Source organism: Hippocampus comes, unplaced genomic scaffold (assembly GCF_001891065.2).
Source record: "Hippocampus comes isolate QL1 unplaced genomic scaffold, H_comes_QL1_v1.1 scaffold85, whole genome shotgun sequence".
NCBI classification, from domain to species: Eukaryota; Metazoa; Chordata; class Actinopteri; order Syngnathiformes; family Syngnathidae; genus Hippocampus; species Hippocampus comes.
The window spans coordinates 4,269,178-4,291,246 of NW_017805540.1; the positions used below are offsets into that span (position 1 = coordinate 4,269,178).

Below are 22,069 nucleotides of genomic sequence, written 5' to 3' on the forward strand. Positions count from 1 at the left end.
CGGACCGGGTCGCCAGCCAGTCGCACACATAGACAAAAAAACATCTGTGCTCACACTCACATCCAAGGACATTTTAGAGTGTTCCATTAACCTGCAACACATGTTTTTGGAATGTGGGAGGAACCGGAGTACCCGGAGAAAACCCATATAGGCACGGGGAGAACATGCAAACGCCGCACAGAAAGGCCGGAGCCGGAATTGAACCCTACATCTCTGCACTACTCTATAAGGCCAACCCGCTCACCAATCGACACCGTGCCGCCTTTTAAAGAATCCATTGATGAAAAATATGTTTTCAAGATTATTTTACTGAGCTTCACGAAATAAAAAGGTCCGGAAATGACTGATTATTGAGTATTTTCCTAAAAATGTGTAATATTTCATAATTACATTCGTGAGTTTTCCATTTTTGAATGACACGTTGAGTGTTTTCACTGAGCTTCGTATCAATTGCATGACGTCGCCCAACCAAGCAGAGCATCCTGACACTGCTGCTGAGCAGCGAGGCGACCCCCAAAAGGGGCGTGCTCGTGCCCGTGCCGGGCCACAGCACCGTCCCCTTGTCCGTAGCGGCCTTGGGGGGCGTGGCCGCCCCCTACTTCCTGGACGAGGAGCGCGGCTGGGAGCTGCGGGCGGACGAGCTGCGGCGAGCGTTGGCGTCCGCCCGGGGTGTGTGCAGGCCCGTCGCTTTGTACGTCATCAACCCGGGAAACCCCACAGGTGCCAAGGACGCAAGCACGACGGCCAACTGTGTCGTTGCCGTTGACATTCCCGCTCTTGGTGCTCCTCAGGGCACGTCCAGAGTCGGAAGTCCATGGAAGAGGTCATCAGGTTCGTGGCGGAGAACAACCTCTTCCTTCTTGCCGATGAGGTGAGGGGTTTTAGGTTTCATGCAGAAAATAATAACAAATAATACTGGTGAACAACAATTTTTAATCAGAGATGGCTTTATGTGTCCTGAAATTGACATTTGTGAGGCTGGTTTCAAAACTGTTTTTCGAGTACATTTGATTTTTGAGATCTGTTCATTTTGTATATTTTTCTGTTCATTTTGAGCAGTACAGATTTTACCATGCATAATTTATAGCGATAACGTTTCAGAAAAAAAAATCACCTGACCTAACAATCACTCATTTTTAAATATTACATATATTATTATTGTCCATACATCCATCCATTTTCCGATCCACTTTATCCTCACAAGGGTAGCGGGGGGTGCTGGAGCCTCACCCAGCTGTCTTTGGGCAGTAGGCAGGGGACACCCTGAACCGGTTGCCAGCCAATCGCAGGGCACACAGAGACGAACAGCCATCCGCGCGCAAACTCATACCTCGGGACAATTAGAGTGTTCCGTTAACCTGCAACACATGTTTTTGGAATGGGGGAGGAAACCGGAGTACCTGGAGAAAATCCACACACCACACTGGAAGGCCGGAGCCGGGACCGAACCTGCGACCTCTGCACTGTGAGGTCGACGCGCTAACCACTGGATCACCGGGCGCCCTATATTATTATTATTATTATTATGAAAACCTGATTTGCTAGAGAAAATACAAGGGCTGATTCGGCATTGGTGTGAAAAAAAAGTAGCGTTTTTGATTTAAAAAAAAAAGCTGTTGACAAGTGCAATTTTTCAAAACACAGGAAAATCCCATCCCAAGGTCAAACACAATGCATTGCTCAAACACCAATTTCTTCCCCCTGTCCATCCGTGTTGCCCATATTTGGAAAAACTTCCCTCAAATGTCAAATTCAAAGTGTCATGACACAAGAGCTCACCAATGTCATGACTTATCACCAACAGTGTGTTTTTTTTCTTTGGCTTTTTTGTGGGGTTTTCAATGAGATCACCACACAAGCGTGTCGGTGAAAATGTATCGCTAACCATAGAGTGGTCCGCATATGTACAGTAGCTGTCAGTGAAGTGCAAATACGCGGTAATTTTCGCTGAAAACTGGCGATATGCAAATGAGTTGAGTATTGTCATACCCACAGGTGTACCAGGGCAGCGTTTACGACGCCAACAGTGAGTTTGTGTCTTACAAGAAGCGCCTCTATGAGTTGGGGCCTCCTTTGGCCCACACGCTGGAGCTGGCCTCCTTCCACTCGGCATCCAAAGGCCTCCTTGGAGAGTAAGTCGTGGATCACGTGATACGCACGAAGCCTCCCGATTGGCCCGCGTAGTCACTTTGTGGTTTTCCTCTCAGGTGCGGTCTTCGAGGAGGATACGTGGAGCTGCTCAACATGGACCCCGTCGTCATGCCGTACGTCGAGCGTCTGTTCCATTTGATCCCCTCTCCACCCGTCACCGGGCAAATCGCTTTGGAGCTGATGGTGGAGCCCCCCCAGCCGGGAGATCCGTCATACCCGCTTTACATGCACGTGAGTCCAAAAGTTCACAGGAACAGATCTTCTGATATTCAGTCAGCCGCTCCCAGTATGCTGGATGGATCATTCCCGTTTCCACAGGAGACGGAGCACACGAGGCGCACGCTGGTTGACAACGTAAAGAGAGTGCTGCAGGTTCTCAACCGGCTGCCCGCAATCAGCTGCCAGCCCGTGCGGGGGGGAGCCTTTGCCTTCCCCAGGTTGCATCTGACGACGAAAGCCATTCGCAAAGCCAAGGTCACATCCCCTCGTGCAACTCACTTTTTACGCAGGCGCGACTTTGAGGGCAGGTTTTCCAGCACCCTTCACCAAAATGATTCATACAGTAGATGGGAAACTATTTGAATTGGGGCACAGTTATCACACGGGCTAAAATAAAAGCCTGTCAGATTTCAAATTGATTTTGTGGGGGCACAGAGGATCATTTTTATTTTTGAAATATTGATCAAGACAAAATCCGTGAGGAAGGGCATCTGCTGGAGTACCACCAGGGTTCTGCCTGTGCACATGCACCCCCCAGAGTTTACAACCATTCCGACGTGCCAGTTACCTTCACTCTTTGAGCGCCATTGACATGAAATGCTTTCAATAGGAATTTAACGAGGAGCACTGTTGACATCAGTTGCTGTCAACTTTTTTTTTTTTTTAAACAAATGAGTCAGGAAAGTCTTGGCCAACTGGATTTGATCATTCAGCCACAAAAGTAAAAATCTCTTGGATGAAATCACCATGCGTCACAACAATGTATCAGCTTCTAAATCAGGAGTGTGTTTGTCACATCAAATCTAAAATTAAATCTTGGTGTCACGTAGAGAAAAAAATGTCAACAGTCAACATTAAATAACAAACTCATATAACAGAACACATAAGACATGGACACTCATGCAATCGTAACCACAATTCCTGCATACACCTTGTTTGAAACAGTTATAGATGAAAGAGGAGAGAATCCAAGTGTCCTTTCACCAGTGGATCCAAGACGTCATGCTCAAAACGTTTATGACATCCCACACATCCGCTACACGCTGAGAATGAAAGTAAACAAGAACCTGTAGTATATATTGACGAAAAAGAGATTGGTTCGGTTCACTTCTCCTGTCCCAACGGAAAATATGCTTCACTTCCAAGCGCCGACTCTCAGTTCCAAATACGCATCTGCGCTCCACACTGACACTCCTCTCTCCTCATTCTCAGTTCCAGCAGCGCCGACATCTCCAGTGAACAAAACAAAGATGTGAAAAATGCTGCCCATTACAGGCACTAAAAACACAAGCAACCCCGGGGGCTGTTGAATGTCGACATTCCCCCCATCAAAATCAGTGCCGTGATGGAGAGAAGGAGCAACCACCAAGCACATATTATTCTTCTTCGGCAAATGTCGCAGTCAAAACGCTGAAAACAGTCTACAACAAACACCATATGACAGAACAAAATAAAAAAAAACAACCAAAAAACAGAGCACTTCCAAGAGCTCTTGCAGACGGCTGGCAACTACGGCGCCATCTTGGATGTAGCTACAGACATATGCATGCACACACACTACTAAATATGACTACTACTCAACAGCATACAAGTACAAATAGTTTTGTGAAGGCTTTCAAATGTACAATCGATACACCAGTGACCTTTATGAAAAACATTCTTTTGCCATTAAAAGCATATTTTCATTGTTGTTGGTATTTTATAGAAGGAAAAATTTTCAGATGCTTGAATAGTCACGAAAACAAAAATTATTAGCATGAAAGTTTTGGGACGTAAAATGTATCTCTTCACAAACAGCTTGTTTTTGGGGGACATTTTTTGGGGTCCAAAATAGGTGATTTGGATGGAAGTGAATCATGTTTTACTGCTGATTACAGAAAAATGTAAAGATAGAAAACTTTTCTGGGGCTGATGAAAGAATAGTCCAATCTTTAATTTGGTCGTTTCTGGGTTTCCATATTCATAACACACAATATTATTTGAACCTTGAAAGATCAGTCAGAATGCTCTAATTGGGCTAGCATTCAATATTCATTTTTTTTTAAGAGTTAAGACCATCACTCACAGACACATTTTAGGATGAGACAAACCAAAATTTACTTGGTTGTGCACTCACCAGGTGGGCAGGCCCTCCAGTGTATATATTTGTGTGTAGATCTATCTATCTATGTAGTGTGTATATATATATATATATATTTGTATATAAGACATTAAAATATCCCCTTTAATACTGTCATGTTTTAGGACGCGGGCATGCAACCTGACATGTTCTACTGCACCAAACTGTTGGAGGACACCGGCGTGTTTGTTAGTCCAGGCTGCGAGTACGGACAAAAGGAAGGAACCTACCACATCAGGTTCGGATTTTTGCCCAAGCACCACTTGGTGTAAAGTTTGTGCTGGTATCACTTTATTTCATTATTTGTTTGAAGAAATTATCACCTTTTTGGTGTCCTCAATGATCCAGGGGAAAAAAACAAAAACAAAAACTCTTTGCATCGGCGCAAAACAAAATGTTATGCATCTTATCAGTCCCCAACACAATTTACCAAAAGTCACCTTCTGGAAAATAAACAAAAATGCCTCTTTGACACTAATTTTACAGATCAACACGATATTGTGTGGGTGTCTATCATAACACGACTCATGAAAAAGTCTGGTAATGCATGGCTGAACATGAAAAAGAAGTTAAATCCTCAGGCTCCTACTTTGAACTCCATCTAATACCTTTGATTATTAATGTCTTGCCACTTTATTTTGTTGTGCAGGTTTTGCATTATGACTCCGACTGACACCATGGAGGAACTTCTGAGACGCCTGAGTGCCTTTCACTTAAAGTTCATGAAGGACTTGTCGTAAATGTTTCCCACCAATCCTCTTGGAACCTAACGAGGTCGGATAACCCTGTAAAAGCATCATTTTTATACTAATGACAATAAGGTTAATTTTGATCGATCTTGTCAACGTATTCATTTCGTCTGAAGTGTAAAAATAAGATGACCACTGTATAATAATAAAAGAAAGTAAAAACACTCACAATTTGAATAATTTACACCATCAGAGGTAAGTATAAAATGAGTTAACTGCGCTATATCAATAGGTGAATTCATTTGGCAATATGGGCACATGAGAAAAGGTCACACTATAAAAAATAAAATCTGTAGTAAAGCACGATAAAAGTCAGAATAACTAGCAACACACTTGCCATCACTGCTACGCTCTGTCAAAGAAAAAGCAAAACTCTTGCAATATGATGGACAGTTACTTTTTTTTATTTTAGCGGACCTTCAAATTGTACTACTTTTGGAACATTCAATTGTATTTCAGACAGTAACATTTATAGAGACAAAACAAAAAAAAAAACATTTGACTTTTCTAAAGTCATTTAATACATTAGGCTTCACAACCCAAATGAATGGATTTCTTCATGAGTTCATTAGGTGGCCATCCAAAAAAGGGAATTCAACAAAACATAAATAACTGCAGTATAGTTCACAAGTGCTGTGTGTTCATGATGATCAGTCTACCTCACTGTCATCTGGAGTCCACTGGTTGCCATTGCCATCTGTGCCATTAAGCAGCTCCACCAGCAGCGCGATGAGCTCGGCATCCTGGCCAGAGTACGCGGATGCGCCGGGGGTGGGCTGCCTGAGATTGCGGCGCAGCATGGCTTGGATGGACGTGCGCAAATCCCACAGTAGTTCCCACGCGCCGGCCGACAGTTGGCAGCGCACCAGCGAGCAGCCCGAGAGCACCACCTCCATGTTGTCTCCGCGCACTGAAAACACATGCAGGTGGAGATTTTTTGCTCCAGGCAAAGAAATAATTTTCAACTAAATATTTAAGAAGCCATTAAAATAAATAAATAAATAAATAAATAAATAATATATATATATATATATATATATATATAATATAATATATAAACCAGAAAATAATTTACCGGTACAACTAATAAACTCAAATAAATAATAAATCAATACAAAGAATTTAACATACGTATCGAAAAAAAATTACTGCAATATGTATACTGTATATATTTTTCAATAAGAAATTGAACAAAAAGAAACTCCACAAAATAAATAAATGATTTACCCCCCAAATGATCTTCTCCAAATCATTTTCAACTGAAATGGGCTCAGAAAAAAAAGGGGGGGGGGGAAATGACTGACCCACCTTCCCAAAAACACATTTGAATTAAAACAAAACAAAAATAGGTTTGTTGGGTCATTTAATCACAGAAAAAAAAAACATGTAAAAAATATTGCTTACAAAAATTGTCCCCCCCCAAAAAAAAAACAATTTTGAATCGAGTACCAACAATTTATCCTTTTTTTTTTAAAAAAGTTGCACAACTATTACCATGAAATAATGTACCATTACATTAAATAAATAAATACAATGTAACCCCCCCCCCAAAAAAATGTCTCTTCCAAAAACTCAACACAAGAGTATAATTTAACAATTTTAATATTTCATATCGACGAAAGCAAAATAAATAAATAAAAACGTACCTGTTTCCGTGATGTCACAGTCTGTGAGCAAGAGCAGGGCAAGCGGATGGACAGCTGATGAGTCGCGGATGAAGACTGAGCCATTGGACTTGAGGGCGCCGAAGAAGGTGAGCCATCGGCTTGGAAGTTCGTCGTTTCCTCTGCAAATCACAAAAACAAACAAAAAAAAAAAAAAAACAACCAAAAGTCAGGAAATCAACGAGAAACACGCACGTTTAAAAAATGTGTTGCACCTGTTAACGGTGGAGCGATGGAGGACGACGGCACCGCCCAGTGTGCGGAAAGACAGGCTGTTGGGACGAAAGCGCCCTCCTTTGGTCACAATGCCTCTCTTAACCTTGATGGAAAACAAAATATTTTTGAGCAAAGTCACCGAATCTGCATGCAGACCTCAATCTGCTACAAAACCAGACTGCGCATGATGGCCACCCTGTTGGATCAACATTTCACTCTGCCTTCAGAGATAAAACAATTCAAGAAATACTTCAGGTCGAATTGAACCCCTAATTCAAATTTTATAAAGAAAGTGAAAAAAAAAGAAAACTGAATGAATGAAAATGTTACGTTTTTCAGTTGGGAATATTTTGTAACAAAAAATGCATAGTTATTTTATTGAAAAAAAATGCAGTTTTAGGTTTGAGTACTTTAATTATTTAGGTGGGGTTGAAAAATTATACATGTTGAAATAGATTTTTATATTTTTAGGAAAAAACAGAAAAAAAATTACCATTGTTAAGTTTTAGCTTAAAAAAAAAATCACCTTCTTTTAACCTCAATATCACAAAACGGAATTTCAACAACAATCATGTCACTAAAATCAAGAAGCATTTGTCAAATTGCTGGTGTAGGATCAAAACCATGTCTAAATTTGGTGTTTTTAAGCTTTTTTCCCCTCACATCTACACTGCCAGTCAGTAGTGTGTTGAAAATGCTTGCTCTCTTTGGTGATGCAATCGCCAACGGTTGAATCAACATGTCACATGTAGCCATGTAAGCCAAACCACCTGCTGCTTTTGCATTAGCTTTTTTTTTTTTTTAAAGTGGGTGCAAATGTGCACAAACAGTTTGTTTGACCAGGGGCTCAATCTTGCATCACACTTTTAAAATCCCTCTCACGAATCTGATGATGATGTAGTAAGGCCTTTGAATTTGCACGGACCTGGATGAGGTTGGGATAGAGTCCCGCCAGCAGAACGGCCTTGAGCAACTGCTCCTGCTCACTGTGCTGGTTGACCAGCGACGAGCTCCGTTGGCACTCGAGGGCACGGGACACCAGTTGAGCCTCGCGCAGATTCTCGCTGAACTGAGAGATGAGACCTGCAGCAGTGGACAAACAAAATTGCCCGGGGACCAATCGAAGGATGCTCTTGGACAAGCTCTATTATTATTATCATTTTTTAATCGGCCTTCTTCCTGTAAGATTTACAATTCTTTAATGTCAATGATTATCCACAAAAATTCATTTTGTAATACTATTCTGATTTGGTTATATCAAAAATAACCAAATATTCTAGATTCTGTATCTTTGCAAAATAATCTGTTACTGTATAGTCAGATTTTTTTCCTCCCTCTTACAAATTCAACTTATAAATATTTCTATAATATTCACAATTTTACGTCATTGCTGTAACATATACATTTCATCTTGCAACTATTCTTTTCCACATTAAACTATGAACAAGTCTCACAATATTGTGCCTTTTGCTTTTAATAATTCAACTTTATTCACATATTCACAATTCTATAAAACTACTGATCAAAATAAGAAAAGCAATCAAACTACAGTGGTACATCTACTTACGCAACTTCTCTTCATACGAAATTTTCAAGTTACGAAACGCCTCAACAGGAAAATATTGCCTCTTGTAACGAAAGAAATTTCAAGATACGAAAGGTAAAATTAAAGTATGGGCTGCGATTGGCAAAAAACAGTGAGGACGCAGTTAAAAGTTAAATGACCATCGTTTTTATTCTTTACTCTATTGTTTGTTAGATATAATTATGCACCTCACTCATTTTTTGCGCAATAATCTAATTGTAACATGTATTTGTTTCATATGTTGATGCATTTTTATGCTTGATAAGAAAATGTATGTCTGAATTTTGGGTGGGGGCTTGGAACGGATTAGGGCATTTACATTGAAAACGGGTCTCTACTTACAAAATTTTCTAGTTCGGAAATTTCTTCCAGAACCGATTAATTTCGTAAGTAGAGGTACCACTGTAGAGTCTTACTAAATGATTGAAAGTTTTTGTTTCAAAAACTATTCTTGCAATTACGACTAGTGGGAAAAAAATGGATTCCTTTCATGTTGAACATTATTTAGTCAGAATAATCTTGACGATTTTTGAATTGATTTCTACAGTATATATTATTGATGCTGATTTAAAAAAATGTCTTCTTATCATTAAGATTATGAAAACCTGATGTGCTTGAGAAAAAAACAAGGGCAGATTCAGAATCAGCGCAAAAGAAATAACCTGGAAAAGTAACCATTTGTTGACTCATGTTATGAATGACTAAATTACCTCTTAAAAATGTTCATTTACTATTGTAAGCTTATGACTTTGTTTGCAACACTACGAGGCGATTTGTGTATCATCCTTACGATGATGAGACCGTACCATTGATGAAGCGCAGGCTGGCCTTGGACAAACTGAGTTCCTCCAAGTATTGGTCTCGATCGTGACGGTCTCCTTCCTGCTGAAGCCTCCGCCAGCCGAGCACGGCGCGACTGAACGCCAGGTAGTCGCTGCAGCTGGAGCCGCTCAGGCCGGCTTTGGTCTGACAACGGCGGCGACAGATCAGAGCGCGTGGTCGAACGCGACGTCAACTGTCGTCATCTCACCTTGGTGACCAGTGCTCGGTTCTGCAGGCTGTTGTGGAAAGGGTCTCGCGTAAGGCAGGCGGCGATCGACAACATGGGCAACGCGCAGCGGAACATGGCGCCCAGCACCAGAACTTTGCCCAGACGCGGGTCGCATGACATCGTGGCCACACGCTCTCCCAAAGGCGTCAGCGATTCCCGCTTGTCCAGGACCCCTGCATGCAAGAAACAAAATGCAGAAAAGTTGTGGTTTTAAGATCCCCCGAGCACCCCCTCCATCCGCCAATGAAAACAGATGTCTACTTTACATTCATAGCACACAGTCTCACATTTGTAATTAAAATACAACACAGCTGTAGGCTTTTGTTCTCGTGGCGTTTTCTGTTGAAAAATTATTCCCGCAATATTCATGATTCTTTAAAACTATATATATCTCGACATGATACTTTTTTACAAAATTTTATCACCGTGAGAGTCAATGTGACTAATTTTTTTCTCATTACATCTAAAAAAATAAAATAGAAATAAAAATCACATTTTCCATTCAATTTTTTTCTTCATGAAAAAAATTATTTCTTCTTGTAATACTCAAGATTCGTTAACACTGTTTTTCGAATTAAGGCTGAAATAATTCTGTTATAAATTATTTTAAACAGTGTATGTTCGTAAAAAAGAAATACATTTTTGTAATACTACAAGATTCATCTGACCAGTGTTTTTCAAACTCTTGAGCCAAGGCACACTTCTTTCATTGGAAAAATCTCGCAGCACACCACTAGCTGAAAATGTGAAAAAAAAAAAAAACGCTTATTTGAATAATTAATGTGTTATATTGTTACTATAACCGTTTTTAGCATTGAAGAATGACATTATAACAGCTTGAATTTGAATCAAATGAACACGAAGAAAAAAGTATTTTCTCATCTTTCATATTTATTGTTTCACCGTCGTCCTGCATTCATGCGTCACAAATTCGCTTGTCTCTCGTCTAAACACAAGGCAATTGGCTAGCTGTTGCTGCTCCCTAGCGGTATAGGAGGGTACTACACGATTAATTTCTGGGCGATAGACTGCACAGGCATACAAATTGGATATTTTCCCGCGGCACACTGGTGTGCTGCGGCACAGGGGGTGAAAAACACTGCATCTGACGATACAAAAGAGGATTCCATGAAAAATGCAATTTTGTAAAAGTAACATTTTATTCTTTTTTTTTAAATTGTTTTTTGTAAACATACAACTTTGTTGTCATGCATGTTTATTCTCCAAATCTAACAAGTTGCTTCTTTCTTCCAAGTTGCAATTTTAAAAACTTGAATTTATTTTAATCATCATAGTGCAGCTTCAATTAAATCCATCCATTTTCCGATCCGCTTTATCCTCACAAGGGTTGCGGTCGCACTTGAGCCAATTTCAGCTGGCTTCGGGCAGTAGGTGGGTACACCCTCAACTGGTTGCCAGCCAATTTTGTTTTTTTTGTTTTGTTAATCATATTTTTGGTGTTACAGTATAATGTCGGACTTTTTTTTTTTTTTTACATAATACAATTTTACCCAAGGATTATGACAGTTTCCATAATATTCAAGACTCTCTGACATTACAAAGTTTTGTTGTAATAAATAAATAAATAAAATCTACTATCAATGTTGTGATATTAGAAATTTAATGACCGACAATATTCGGGGCTTTTTAACATTTGTGTTGTAACCACAGAGTATTCACAGCACTTCACTTCTTCCAGATTTTGTTGCTATGTTACAGTGTCATTCCAAAATAAAATATCGTATTTTCCGCACTATAAGGCGCACCTAAAAACATTCAGTTTTCTCAAAACCCAACAGTGCGCCTTATAATCCGATGCGCCTTATATATGGATCAACGTTCAGATTTCTCTGACGTGGCCTTTTCAGTGTTCTGTAAAGCGCTTTGTTCCAGCGCCAACAGTTGTGACGGCTCAATATAAATAAAGCTGTATTGCATTCCTTTAGTGTAGCGCCATCTAGTGGATGCATAATACAACTGCAGCCACTATTGTAGCTTCTATTCTAATGCAGTGTGCCCTATATATAAGATAAGATAAGATAAGATAAGAAAACCTTTATTAGTCTCGCAATGGAGAAATTCCCAATTCACAGCAGCAAAGTTATGAATGGAAGAAGTAGAACAACAAAATATAGGAGCTGCTGGAAAGGCAGCCACTCACGCGGCGCCATCTTGAAGTCAAAATAACAAAAATAACACAACACAACACATAGGACACAGACAGTCGTGCAATCTTCACCATTTTCCTGCATACACTTTGTTGTCTGAAGCAGTTATAGATGAAAGAGGAGAGGATCAAAGTGTCCTTTTACCAGTGGATCAGAGACGTCATGCTGAAAATGTGCACGTCTGCTACAAGCTAAGTTTTGAAAGCAAACACGAAGCTGTAGCGTCCATTAACAATATGAAAACAGTTTCAAAATAGGCCATTCATTGAAGGTGCGCCTTATACTCCGAAGCACCTTATAGTGTGGAAAATACGGTAATTTTTTTTCCCCTTAAAAATTCGACACACCCTATATTGACAATGTGAAAAAAGTTGTTTTGACATTTTTGCCAATGTATTAAAAATAGAAAAACTAAAATCACATTTACCGGCACATACAAGTGTATATTCACATCCTTTGTCACCAAACTCAAAACTTAGTTCAGGGATATCATCTTTCAACTGATCATCTTTGAGACATTCCTACAGCTTAATTGGTCGTGCACCCATGATAAATCAAAAGATGTTTTTCATGTTGCTATTATGGGATGTTGTGTGTAGAATTTGGAGGGAAAAAATGAATGTATTCAATTTTGGGATGAGGCTGTAACAACGACATGCGGAAAAAGTGAAACGCTGTGTGAAACTTTCTGGAAACACTATACGTTTGTTTTTTGCTGACATCCATAAGCACTAAAGCACACAGTCTGAAAGACTCACCAATGTCTTGCAGATTTCGGACGGCATCTGACACAGCTTCTTGTTCGGGGCTGTCCAACACTTGTGATAAAAAGTCAACAGCCTCCAAGGACACGCATCAGAAAAGAAACACATTACTCAATATGATGAAGGCAATTAGCCTCCAGGGCCTCCAGAAACTACCTTTAATCTTGGACTGTGGATCTTGGCCTGGACCACCAAGCTTTCCAGCGGGGTGCGCAGTATCTCCGGGACGGGGAAAGGCGTCATGGCGTCCAATTGTTCACGAGGGAACAGATGGTACGACTGACCCGGCTGACAGCGTCCCGCTCGCCCTTTTCTCTGAGTCACGTTGGATCGTGATATCCACACCGTGTCCAGACAAGACACCTGACAACAGCAGAAATTACATTCTTACACCGCAAAACTTCTCCGAAATTATTCATCTTTAGTATTACTTAACTTTATTCATTAAATATTAAAAATTCTTTAACATGGGGGGGAAATAGTTTATTGTAATGTTCTAATCTTATTTTCGCAATATTATACAGTGAACTGTCGCGGGGGATAGAGACCGCGCTGGCTCGCAAATATGCAATGAATAACATATGCTGGGGAAAGACCAAAAAAAAAAAAAAAAAAAAAAAAAAGAGTTATTTTTAGCCCCGGTATTTACATTTAATATGTGCCTCAAGAGAAATGGGAGAATTTGTGTGTGTGCGCATGTGTGTGTGGGCGGGGGGTACAAATTCCCCCTAAAAATAATGTCAAAAATTAAATTCATAAAAATGTCGGGTCGTAATATTTTCTTGTAAATTTACAACCTTAGAAAAAAAGGGATATTTTCAATAACATTTTATTCTCGCTACAGATTATTTTGTTTTGGGGTGGGGGGATTCAGTTAAGATCGTGTACAATACAATTCATCCTCATTTATATATTGTCATTACAATTGATTCTTGCACTGCTATATACATATATACGTTTATAAAAAACGTGTTCCCAATATTAAAGATGTTATATTTTTCTCCGTATAGAACATGAAATTTATACAAGTGGTGGCCCGGTGGTCAATTGGTGAGCACGTCCGCCTCACAATGCAGAGGCGTAGCGTTTTATTCTCGGACCTGGCCTTCTTGTGTGAAGTTTGCATGTTCTTGCCATGCCTGCGTGGGTTTTCTCCGGGTAGTCCGATTTACTCATACGTTCCAAAAACATACATGGCAGGTTAATGGGACACTCGAAATTGTCAGTAGGTGTGAGTGTGAGCACGGATGGTTGTTTGACAATGTGTGCCCTGCGATTGGCTGGCAACCGCCGCCTACTGCCCATAGGCTTCAGCAAGCCTTCGTTTTTAATTCAAAATTCAGATTGTATTTGAGGTTATTTAAATTACTTAAGAAGAATTTAAATAAAAGCGAGGCATTAAATTAACACATTTTTCCCATAAAAAATAGGACCGATACTGCAATCTGATTTGATTCTTGCACATTACAATTTTATCATCAGCTATCGTTTGAGCCGTGCTTTGTCTGGTCCCTCACCTAGGACCCGTTTGCCATGGGTGACCCTATTAGGAGCATAAAGCCCCAGACAACTTAGCTCCTAGGATCATTGGGACACACAAACTCCTCCTCCGCATTTTTTTAAGTGTTTTTAAATTCATATATAAAAGCTGCAGTTATTTTTCCATATAAAATTATCACTTGGTTAACTGCAGTAATGTTGAAGAACTAGCGTTTAATTTGCATGCACAAGATCAAATGAAAATGTTGCATACGGGGCCTTACTTTAGTGCGTGGGTCATAACTGTGCTCCTTGTGCGTTCCCGCGTCCACCACGTGAACAACGTCGTCTATGGTGATTGAGGTCTCTGCTATGTTGGTGGCTAGGACAATTTTCCTCTGGCCCTCTGGGGGGCGCTGGAACACTGCCTGCTGGTCTGCCACGGACAAACTAGAGTGCACTGAAACAACAAGAAAGGGAAATGCTAGTTGTTGTTGCTGCTGTTTTAAAAGGTGGATATTTGCACTCTTACATGGCAGGATCATGTGCAAGCCAGAGGAAAAGTGCGGATTCATCTGGAGCATCTCTTGAACTGTCCTGATGTCCTGCCACCCGGGCAGGAAACACAGTAATGCACCTGAATAAGGAAGTCATTTGAAATGCAACCACATTGAATTGCTGCAAAAGGACAAAGAAGTGGAGAGGGGCTTCGCTACCTGGTTCGCCGTGTCTGTCGATGTGCTCGATGACATCAGCGACGAGATCCAGATCTGGACTGACATCATTGCTTTGCCTCTGTCGAGGAGGGGAAAAAAAAAGCCATTATTATTATTCGGCATACCTACGACGTTCAATGATGAGGGGTATGTAGAAATGCCACCTTTACAAACAATCCTTAATTCTTGTCAAGATTTCTATAACATCATAAGAATTGATTGTTGTTTTTGCCCTCAGGTCTCACCTCATTGGTCGACTCAATGCTCTTTTCAGGGGGCGGGGGCCGCCGCCCCATTTCTCTCAGCACGTCCTCCAGATAGCTGTCGCGCACGGGGTGCATGAATCCCGGCACCTTGACGATGGGACAGCCTCCAAAATAGTGGGACAGCCGCTGGTTGTCTCCAGTTGCGCTCATCAGCACCACCTGGAGGTCGGGGTTCTTGCTCATGCACGAGCGCAGCAGCGCCAACAAGAGGTCCGTGTTGACGTCTCGCTCGTGAACCTCGTCCACCACCACGTGGCTGATGCCCCGCAGGGTGGGGTTGGACTGCAGCTTCCTCAGCAGGACGCCCACCGTCAGGAAGAGCAAGGCCCCGCCACTCTGCTCTGGCGGTCTGCTCTCAAGTCTGACCTGCACAGAGGGAGTGCATCATTAACTTTAATTTTTTTACGTTAACTAGATTAAAGGTGATGCCACAATGGCAGATTTTTCTTTGGAATTTATGTAAGGTGTTGTGTCTGTCAATTTTATTTTTGCCCAAATGCCCACTCCATACATGTTATTATTCAAATATATTTTTCTGCTTTTTAACAAGAAAGCCATTTATCTGAAAATTCTGCCGTTTATAAAAAAAATATATATATCTTCGATCAACACCCGTGCAGCATTTTTTGGTTCGTTTTTACTACAGAATTTTTGTTATACAAATATTTGTAAATATGCAGATATTTGTATTTTATTTTCATATTTATAGCTTTTTCTACCAAATAACTTACTGAACTTTTATTTATATTTTCAAACAAGCAAGCTATTTGCCTGGGACGCAATGTTATAATTTCAAGCACTTTCACAAAATCAAAGAAATCTTTTTTTCATTTGGAGGAAAAGTATCAAAGTGGCATGTTGTAAGGCTTTAAAAGCACTAAAGGAACCTTTGCCCAAAAGGCACAGGTGTCAAACTCATGGCCCGTCATTTTTTTTTTGTGGCCCACCAAAGCAAATTATGTGTTTCTTGCTGAAATACCCATATTGCAAATTGTCTTCACTTTTAAAAAGGTTGCAATATTGCGAGCATTTTTCATTTCCATTTCCCCTTTTAAAATAATGTACCGTAATAATATGTGAGAATTGTTTTTACTGGCCTCTGATTTCAAAACTGATTTATTCATAAGTTTGTTGCGTTTTTTGCAATATGAGGTGATCACACCTATTTGTGAGTTCGCAGTCATTCCTCGTTCCTCCGAAGGAAACCGCAACTACGATGTGGCCCCTGACAAAACTGACGTGAATACCCTTGCCCCAAAGCCCATTTCCTGCTGGGTGGCAAACAAGTCAGAGTGTTTCAAAGGCAACAAATGTATTCACGTCAGAGCTCGCCAGAGTTCGTTCGAGGTTGCAAAAGTTCGTCAAACGGTTGCTAGACGTTTGCCTGTACTTTTCTTTGAAAATCTTCAAAAGTTCCTTGCCACGGAAAAAAAAAAACACTCAAACTATTGGTGAACATTTGAGACCTTGGACAAACCCTGACAAACTGTGATGTGAATGTGCTTTTTTTTTTTTTTTTTAACCATTGGCAACAGTTGCAATTGTTCACCCTTCAGTGGGATAGGGGCTTAAGGAATAACTACAGTAAAACAGGTTAAAATGTCACCTACCTGATAGCCCACATAGTGTTTGAGAGCAGGGCCCATCTCCTGGGCCACGCGATGGGCCACCGACACAGCGCTGATCCGGCGAGGTTGCGTCACCAGAATGTTGCACTCGGCGCCGTGTCCCGCCGTCACGCGATCCTCCAGGAGGAAGCGAGGGATGCGGGTGGTTTTGCCGCACCCGGTCTCGCCGGCGATCACGACCGCCTGGGAGGCGCGCACGGCCGAGACCACGCGCTGTCGGTGGGCGTCGACCGGCAACTCGGTGCTCAGGCCCGGCCCGGCGCTTTCCCACTCCTCCTGCAGGTGCTCATTCAGGTGCCGCATTTCCCGAGGGGACCATGGCGTGTAAGGTTTGCCTGTGATGGCGTCCATTATCAAGTCTTCCTCCTCCGCTTCCTCCTGATTGACAATGTCATCCTCTTGCTCGTAGAGTTTCTGCACTTCGGCTTCCACTGGATACTGTCATCAATACAAGAATTATACCGTTAAATTTCTGGCCAGCGATACAGCTCACGGTTCGAACACGCTTTGGGATTTGTCATGAGTTAGTTTGCAGTTGTCATAGTGAACGCTTAATAGACCAAAAGTCAAAATGTTTTTGTCACTTAACAACTTTAAATGACGTGGATAAATCAGCAACTTTTCATATTAATTCATGGCTCATAAGTTGTCTTTATTGTACCGTTAGCCTAACTTGAAAGACCAAAACATTTAGGTATAATATATCTGATAATGTTTCCTGTACTACAGATTAATTAATTGCTTCTTTTTGTTCAAATAAATTCATATGCCCTAAAAAACAATTGAGGAGGAGAAAAAAAAATTGCAATTGCATTTTTCAAAATTGTTCAGCCCTAGTAAGTATTGCGTATTAGAGGAAAGGAAACTACAATTCCTAAACAACTGTTTGATCATTCTTCTGTGCAGGTTTATGGTAATACTGAAAGAAATTTAAAATCAATGTTGAAAGCTCGTGTAATTTCTATGAAATTAGATGACAAACACAAGGACGTTTTTGCCACAATTAGCTTTAGTTTGTTTCATAAATGTAAAATCAGATACACTCAGGTCATTATTTTTGAAGAAGTCATTTTATCTTATTTCATTTATGAAAATTGTTGTTTTTTAAAAAAAAAATATTTTAGCTTTAATTGTTTCATTAGTTTTTGTTTGTTAACCTCAGAACAGCACCTGAGCAGTGTTCACAACATATCTACTGTGGTCCCCAAGAAGTGTTCGAGAAGCGCAAACGGCGGCGTTCGACATTGCAGCCAGTTCATAAGAAGAATCACAGAAATGGAAAGTGAACAAGACAAAAGGGCGCCTTCAAACCACTTATTAACTGACTTGAATTAAAGTGGAAACGAGCTTGGACCTACCCGTGTGAGATAGTCCCTCATGCGGTCTTCCAGATAAGTGGGAACATCCACCCGGAGAGGACGGCGCTCACGTTCTGCTGCCTCCCTCACCTTGGCCCCGTGGTACTTGGCATGGGTCAGCGGGTTGTTGTTCTTATCCAGCAACTGTAATTCCTACGCCGGGTGACGTGTGATCGGCTTTAGTGCGGTTGGGAGAAAAACGAGAGAATGGTACATGACTCGTCACCTTTAGTTTCACGCAGGCAAGAGCTGCTGCTCGCTTCTCTGCTGTGGCTTTGTTGGCCGCCGTCGCGGTGAAGGTCATTTCCTGCGGCCAGCGCAGGGTCAGCTCGCATGTCTTGAGCTTGCTGCCTCTTGTCGTGAACCGTATCAGTTGCTGGTGGGAACGTGATAAGTAACACTTTGGTATAATGTGTGATTAGAGGTTAACGGTGAAAATAATATGCACTTACTTTGCAACTTTCGGATGACGTGGCCACCTGGACCACCCTGGTCAAGAGAGCTTTGGGATGAGGGAAGAGAGAGAGCGCTTCGCAAATGTCAGATGAGTTTTCAAGCGGCGGCTTGAACTGGGCAAGGTGGACGTCGTCAGTCCGGGAATTTTTGTCATCGTAAAGAATCGAACGCACTCCTCCTCTGCCCCTGGCAGATCTCCTCCTGGGCAGCTGATTGTCTGGACCGATTACACCCATTTCCTGCGCAGCAAGCAGATGAAAATTATGCAAGGTACACACACAAACAAACCGGTGATCTATTTTTTTCCCTCTGACATGTGTTGATCAAGGTTGATCAAAAACTAATAAAATAAAACTGAACAACATTTTTGATAATGAAATGAAATAAAAAATGAGAATGTTTTTCAAAAAATGAAAACTAACTGCATTTTACATTTATACAACGAACTAAAACTAACTATTCTCATAATAATCATAGCGAAAATGTCTTTAGTTTTCATTTGTCAAGTAATACTATACGTGATTTTTGGGGGGCTTAATTTTAAATGTTTTTATTTCTTGTAGTGCTGAACATCCATAGCGACAGAAGAAGGAAGCTCCAACAGTTGTTTGAGACGTGTAGTTTACGTTATTTTTTAACACAACACCTTTTTGTTTTTCCATCTTACACATGACAAATTGTCCACATATTTAAAAAACTAAAACTAATGACAACTATACTAACACAAAGCATTTTCAAAAAAATGAAAAGTAATACAAACTAACAAACTTGCTCCAATAACAAGTTAAGATTTACGGAATTTTAAAAAACAAAAGTCAAAATGTTGTTAAATCCATCTTTTTTAATCTTAGGCACTTTGCTAATTCCTTTCACAACAGGACTTAGAAACAGTAAGCCGTGCCTTTGTTAAATCTCAGCTAGATAACTGCAATGCACTTCATTTTGGAGTCATCTAGTTCTCCCTCAATTGTCTCCAGCTAGAACAAAATGTTGATCCTCACCTCATAACAGAATCTCAGAAGGGAGCACATAACTACAATTCGGGCCTCTCTTCACTGGCTTTCTGTACATTGTAGCGTTCATTTAAAAATTATTCTATATTTATCTTTAAATCTTTGCTTTAGTAGAGTTGCTTGTAAAAGAATGTACAGGTAAATTTAGATGTTAACCAAAACGTACTTTGAGCTTGTGGCATGCAGCTGCTGCAGCACATCTCTCTGCGTCAACTTTTCTGGAGGCGAAGCCATCCTCTTCAATCTTGCAGGGCCACAACACAGTCACAGTGGCTTTCTAAACAATAGGGAAAACAATTCCAGACAATGATCTAAAGATCACAACACAGCACAGCACAGGAACAGTACAGAACAAATCTCGAATCTAGAAAACTGGTGTCGTCCTGACCTTGACGCCAGCCTCCTCCGTGCAGGTGTACTGGATGAGCTCAGAGAGGTCGTTGACTCCCAGTGATCGAGCGATGGTGTTATTCAAGAGACATTTGGGGTCTGGAAACTCCTCTAGCAAGTTAGAGCCAATATTTCCTACGTAAAAAAAAAAAAAAAATTATACAAACAATTCTGCTAATCTATAGGGTTGCTTTGCGATAGATATGAAAATAAAGAGGGAATCGGGTTAATGAATGAGATGTTTTGACGCACGATTGTGCCCTTGACGTCTGTGGCGGCAACCGCAGGAGCTAGCTCACCCGTGTCACTCACCTCTCTTAGGTTGGAAACTCGACGTGCTGTATTGTCGAAAACTCTCCACTTTCGTCCCGAGCCAGCGCATCTCTCTACCCGAGTGTGACGCTGTCGTGACTCCCGTCCGAAGGCATTTGCCGAGGCTGCACAGGGCTCTCAGACGCACGAGTGAAACACCGGGTAGCGCCATCTTTAAACTACAATTTCTTCTTCGGTGGTAACTTGGTCATGGAGCGAAACAGCAACCCCACTGGCGAGAACCATACCTACAATACATTATAATCTTCCACACATTAATGTAGCATATTTCGCTCTGTTATTCGACATTAAATTATGCCATGTATATGCACATGCATAATAAATGAATAACAAAATAACTAAATACATACATACATGCATGCATACATACATACATTTCTATTTCTTTCTGTAACAATATATAAATACATACATACCAGTGGCGGATGCTGGTCTGTCAAAGAGGGGAAGCTCAATTTTGGCCGACTTCATAAAATGTGTCCGTTTATTTATACGTGAATTCTACTCTCCGTTCCTTTTCAAGAAAATGATCTGCGACCCTGTCATACCAACAAGGCGTATTTTCCAATGACTTAATTAGTGTCCTACAACTACAGGAACTACAATAAAACCCACCAGAAATATAAGATTAATTTGTCGCTAGTTGTTTACAAAAAAAGAGTGTCGCAAAGATGATTAGGAGAAGTCTCCAGCTCAACTCAGAACAGAATGCGAATTGAAAAATTGCTCACACGGATGCCTACAATAAAAGGTCGGTGATTGGCTCATTTCGATGTCGATCAAACTGGCACACAGGCTGAGACAGATCATCCAATCTGATGCAGAAAAGCCTGGCGTCCGGTACCCTCCCACTGCCATCCAGTCCCAGAGACGCCGAGCGTCTGTGGGCGGGACAAAAACCAGCTTGTATCCAATGACTCGTCTCCGTTCATCGCATTGGGACAACCTACCCTGAACTCTGGAGACGCTCGGCGTCCGGGCAGAAGAGGCCCTGCAGACTCTCGGCGTACACCATTTAAAACACAGCGAAGCTGCAGCAATGAATGAGAAGGGAGTCATGTCGAAACCAGGAAGAAGAAGCTGGTTCGGAACAAAGGTTGAGTAAGTTGTAGCGCATATTTATTTAGTCAATGACATGTACACACAATGAAATTTACATTCATATATTTGATCACTTATTCTTTGACATTTTAGGGGAAGCGGAGCTTCCCTTGCAGTCCAGCAATCGCCACTGATACATACATACATACATACATACATACATAAAAACATACATACATACATACATACAGACATTCTTTCTGTTCTTTTTTTGTTTATAATTTAATATGAAACAGAAAAACAAAATGAGGGAGCTAAAATATATACAATTACCACAATTATAGTCTATTATTATTCATATACATATATTTCTTGAATTAATCACATAAACATATACTTTGCATATTAGAATAAATACAAATAATAATAATAATAATAATAATAATAATAATAATAATATATGCCCTGTGACTGACTAGTGTAGTCCGCCTTCTGCCCGAAGTCAGCTGAGATCCAGCACCACCGATCATGTTCAGGATAAGCGGTGTTGAAATTAGATTTGTGGAAAAGTAATACAATATATTATTATTTATTTAGTTATTTAATCTAAGTCCATTTTTATAGTTAGAAATTTTAACTATGGACTTTTATGGACTTTTCTGCACCGTAATCATTCACACACACACACACACACACACACACA

General features: G+C 40.8%; 2 protein-coding genes across 5 annotated transcripts in view; one reads left to right on the forward strand and one right to left on the reverse strand.

Annotated features, from left to right (window-relative positions):
* Positions 1 to 5,403, forward strand: part of LOC109521349 (alanine aminotransferase 2-like) — a 6,755-nt gene extending 1,352 nt beyond the window's left edge. Inside the window, exons 5-11 of one of the 4 annotated variants that reach the window (XM_019879178.1) lie at positions 474 to 720; positions 792 to 871; positions 1,996 to 2,132; positions 2,208 to 2,382; positions 2,470 to 2,588; positions 4,615 to 4,727; positions 5,139 to 5,403. In XM_019879178.1, the coding sequence (XP_019734737.1) occupies positions 474 to 720; positions 792 to 871; positions 1,996 to 2,132; positions 2,208 to 2,382; positions 2,470 to 2,588; positions 4,615 to 4,727; positions 5,139 to 5,152 (885 nt within the window). In that variant the 3' untranslated portion in view covers positions 5,153 to 5,403. Of the gene's footprint in view, positions 1 to 473; positions 721 to 791; positions 872 to 1,995; positions 2,133 to 2,207; positions 2,626 to 4,614; positions 4,728 to 5,138 lie in introns of all 4 variants that reach the window. The other 3 variants (XM_019879176.1, XM_019879177.1, XM_019879175.1) reach the window with 3 other exon arrangements.
* A 216-nt stretch (positions 5,404 to 5,619) lies between these two features.
* Positions 5,620 to 20,502, reverse strand: dhx30 (DEAH (Asp-Glu-Ala-His) box helicase 30). The gene is made up of 19 exons (XM_019879173.1): positions 20,305 to 20,502; positions 19,991 to 20,127; positions 19,769 to 19,879; positions 18,586 to 18,828; positions 18,360 to 18,509; positions 18,134 to 18,286; positions 16,758 to 17,213; positions 15,127 to 15,513; positions 14,882 to 14,960; positions 14,698 to 14,802; positions 14,450 to 14,625; positions 12,843 to 13,049; positions 12,681 to 12,762; positions 9,734 to 9,927; positions 9,510 to 9,669; positions 8,044 to 8,201; positions 7,118 to 7,221; positions 6,885 to 7,024; positions 5,620 to 6,148 (listed from the first exon to the last, which is right to left on the reverse strand). The coding sequence occupies exons 1-19, from the start codon at positions 20,474 to 20,476 to the stop codon at positions 5,889 to 5,891; spliced, it is 3,474 nt and encodes a 1,157-aa protein (XP_019734732.1). The 5' UTR covers positions 20,477 to 20,502; the 3' UTR covers positions 5,620 to 5,888.
* Between the last annotated feature and the right edge of the window lie 1,567 nt (positions 20,503 to 22,069).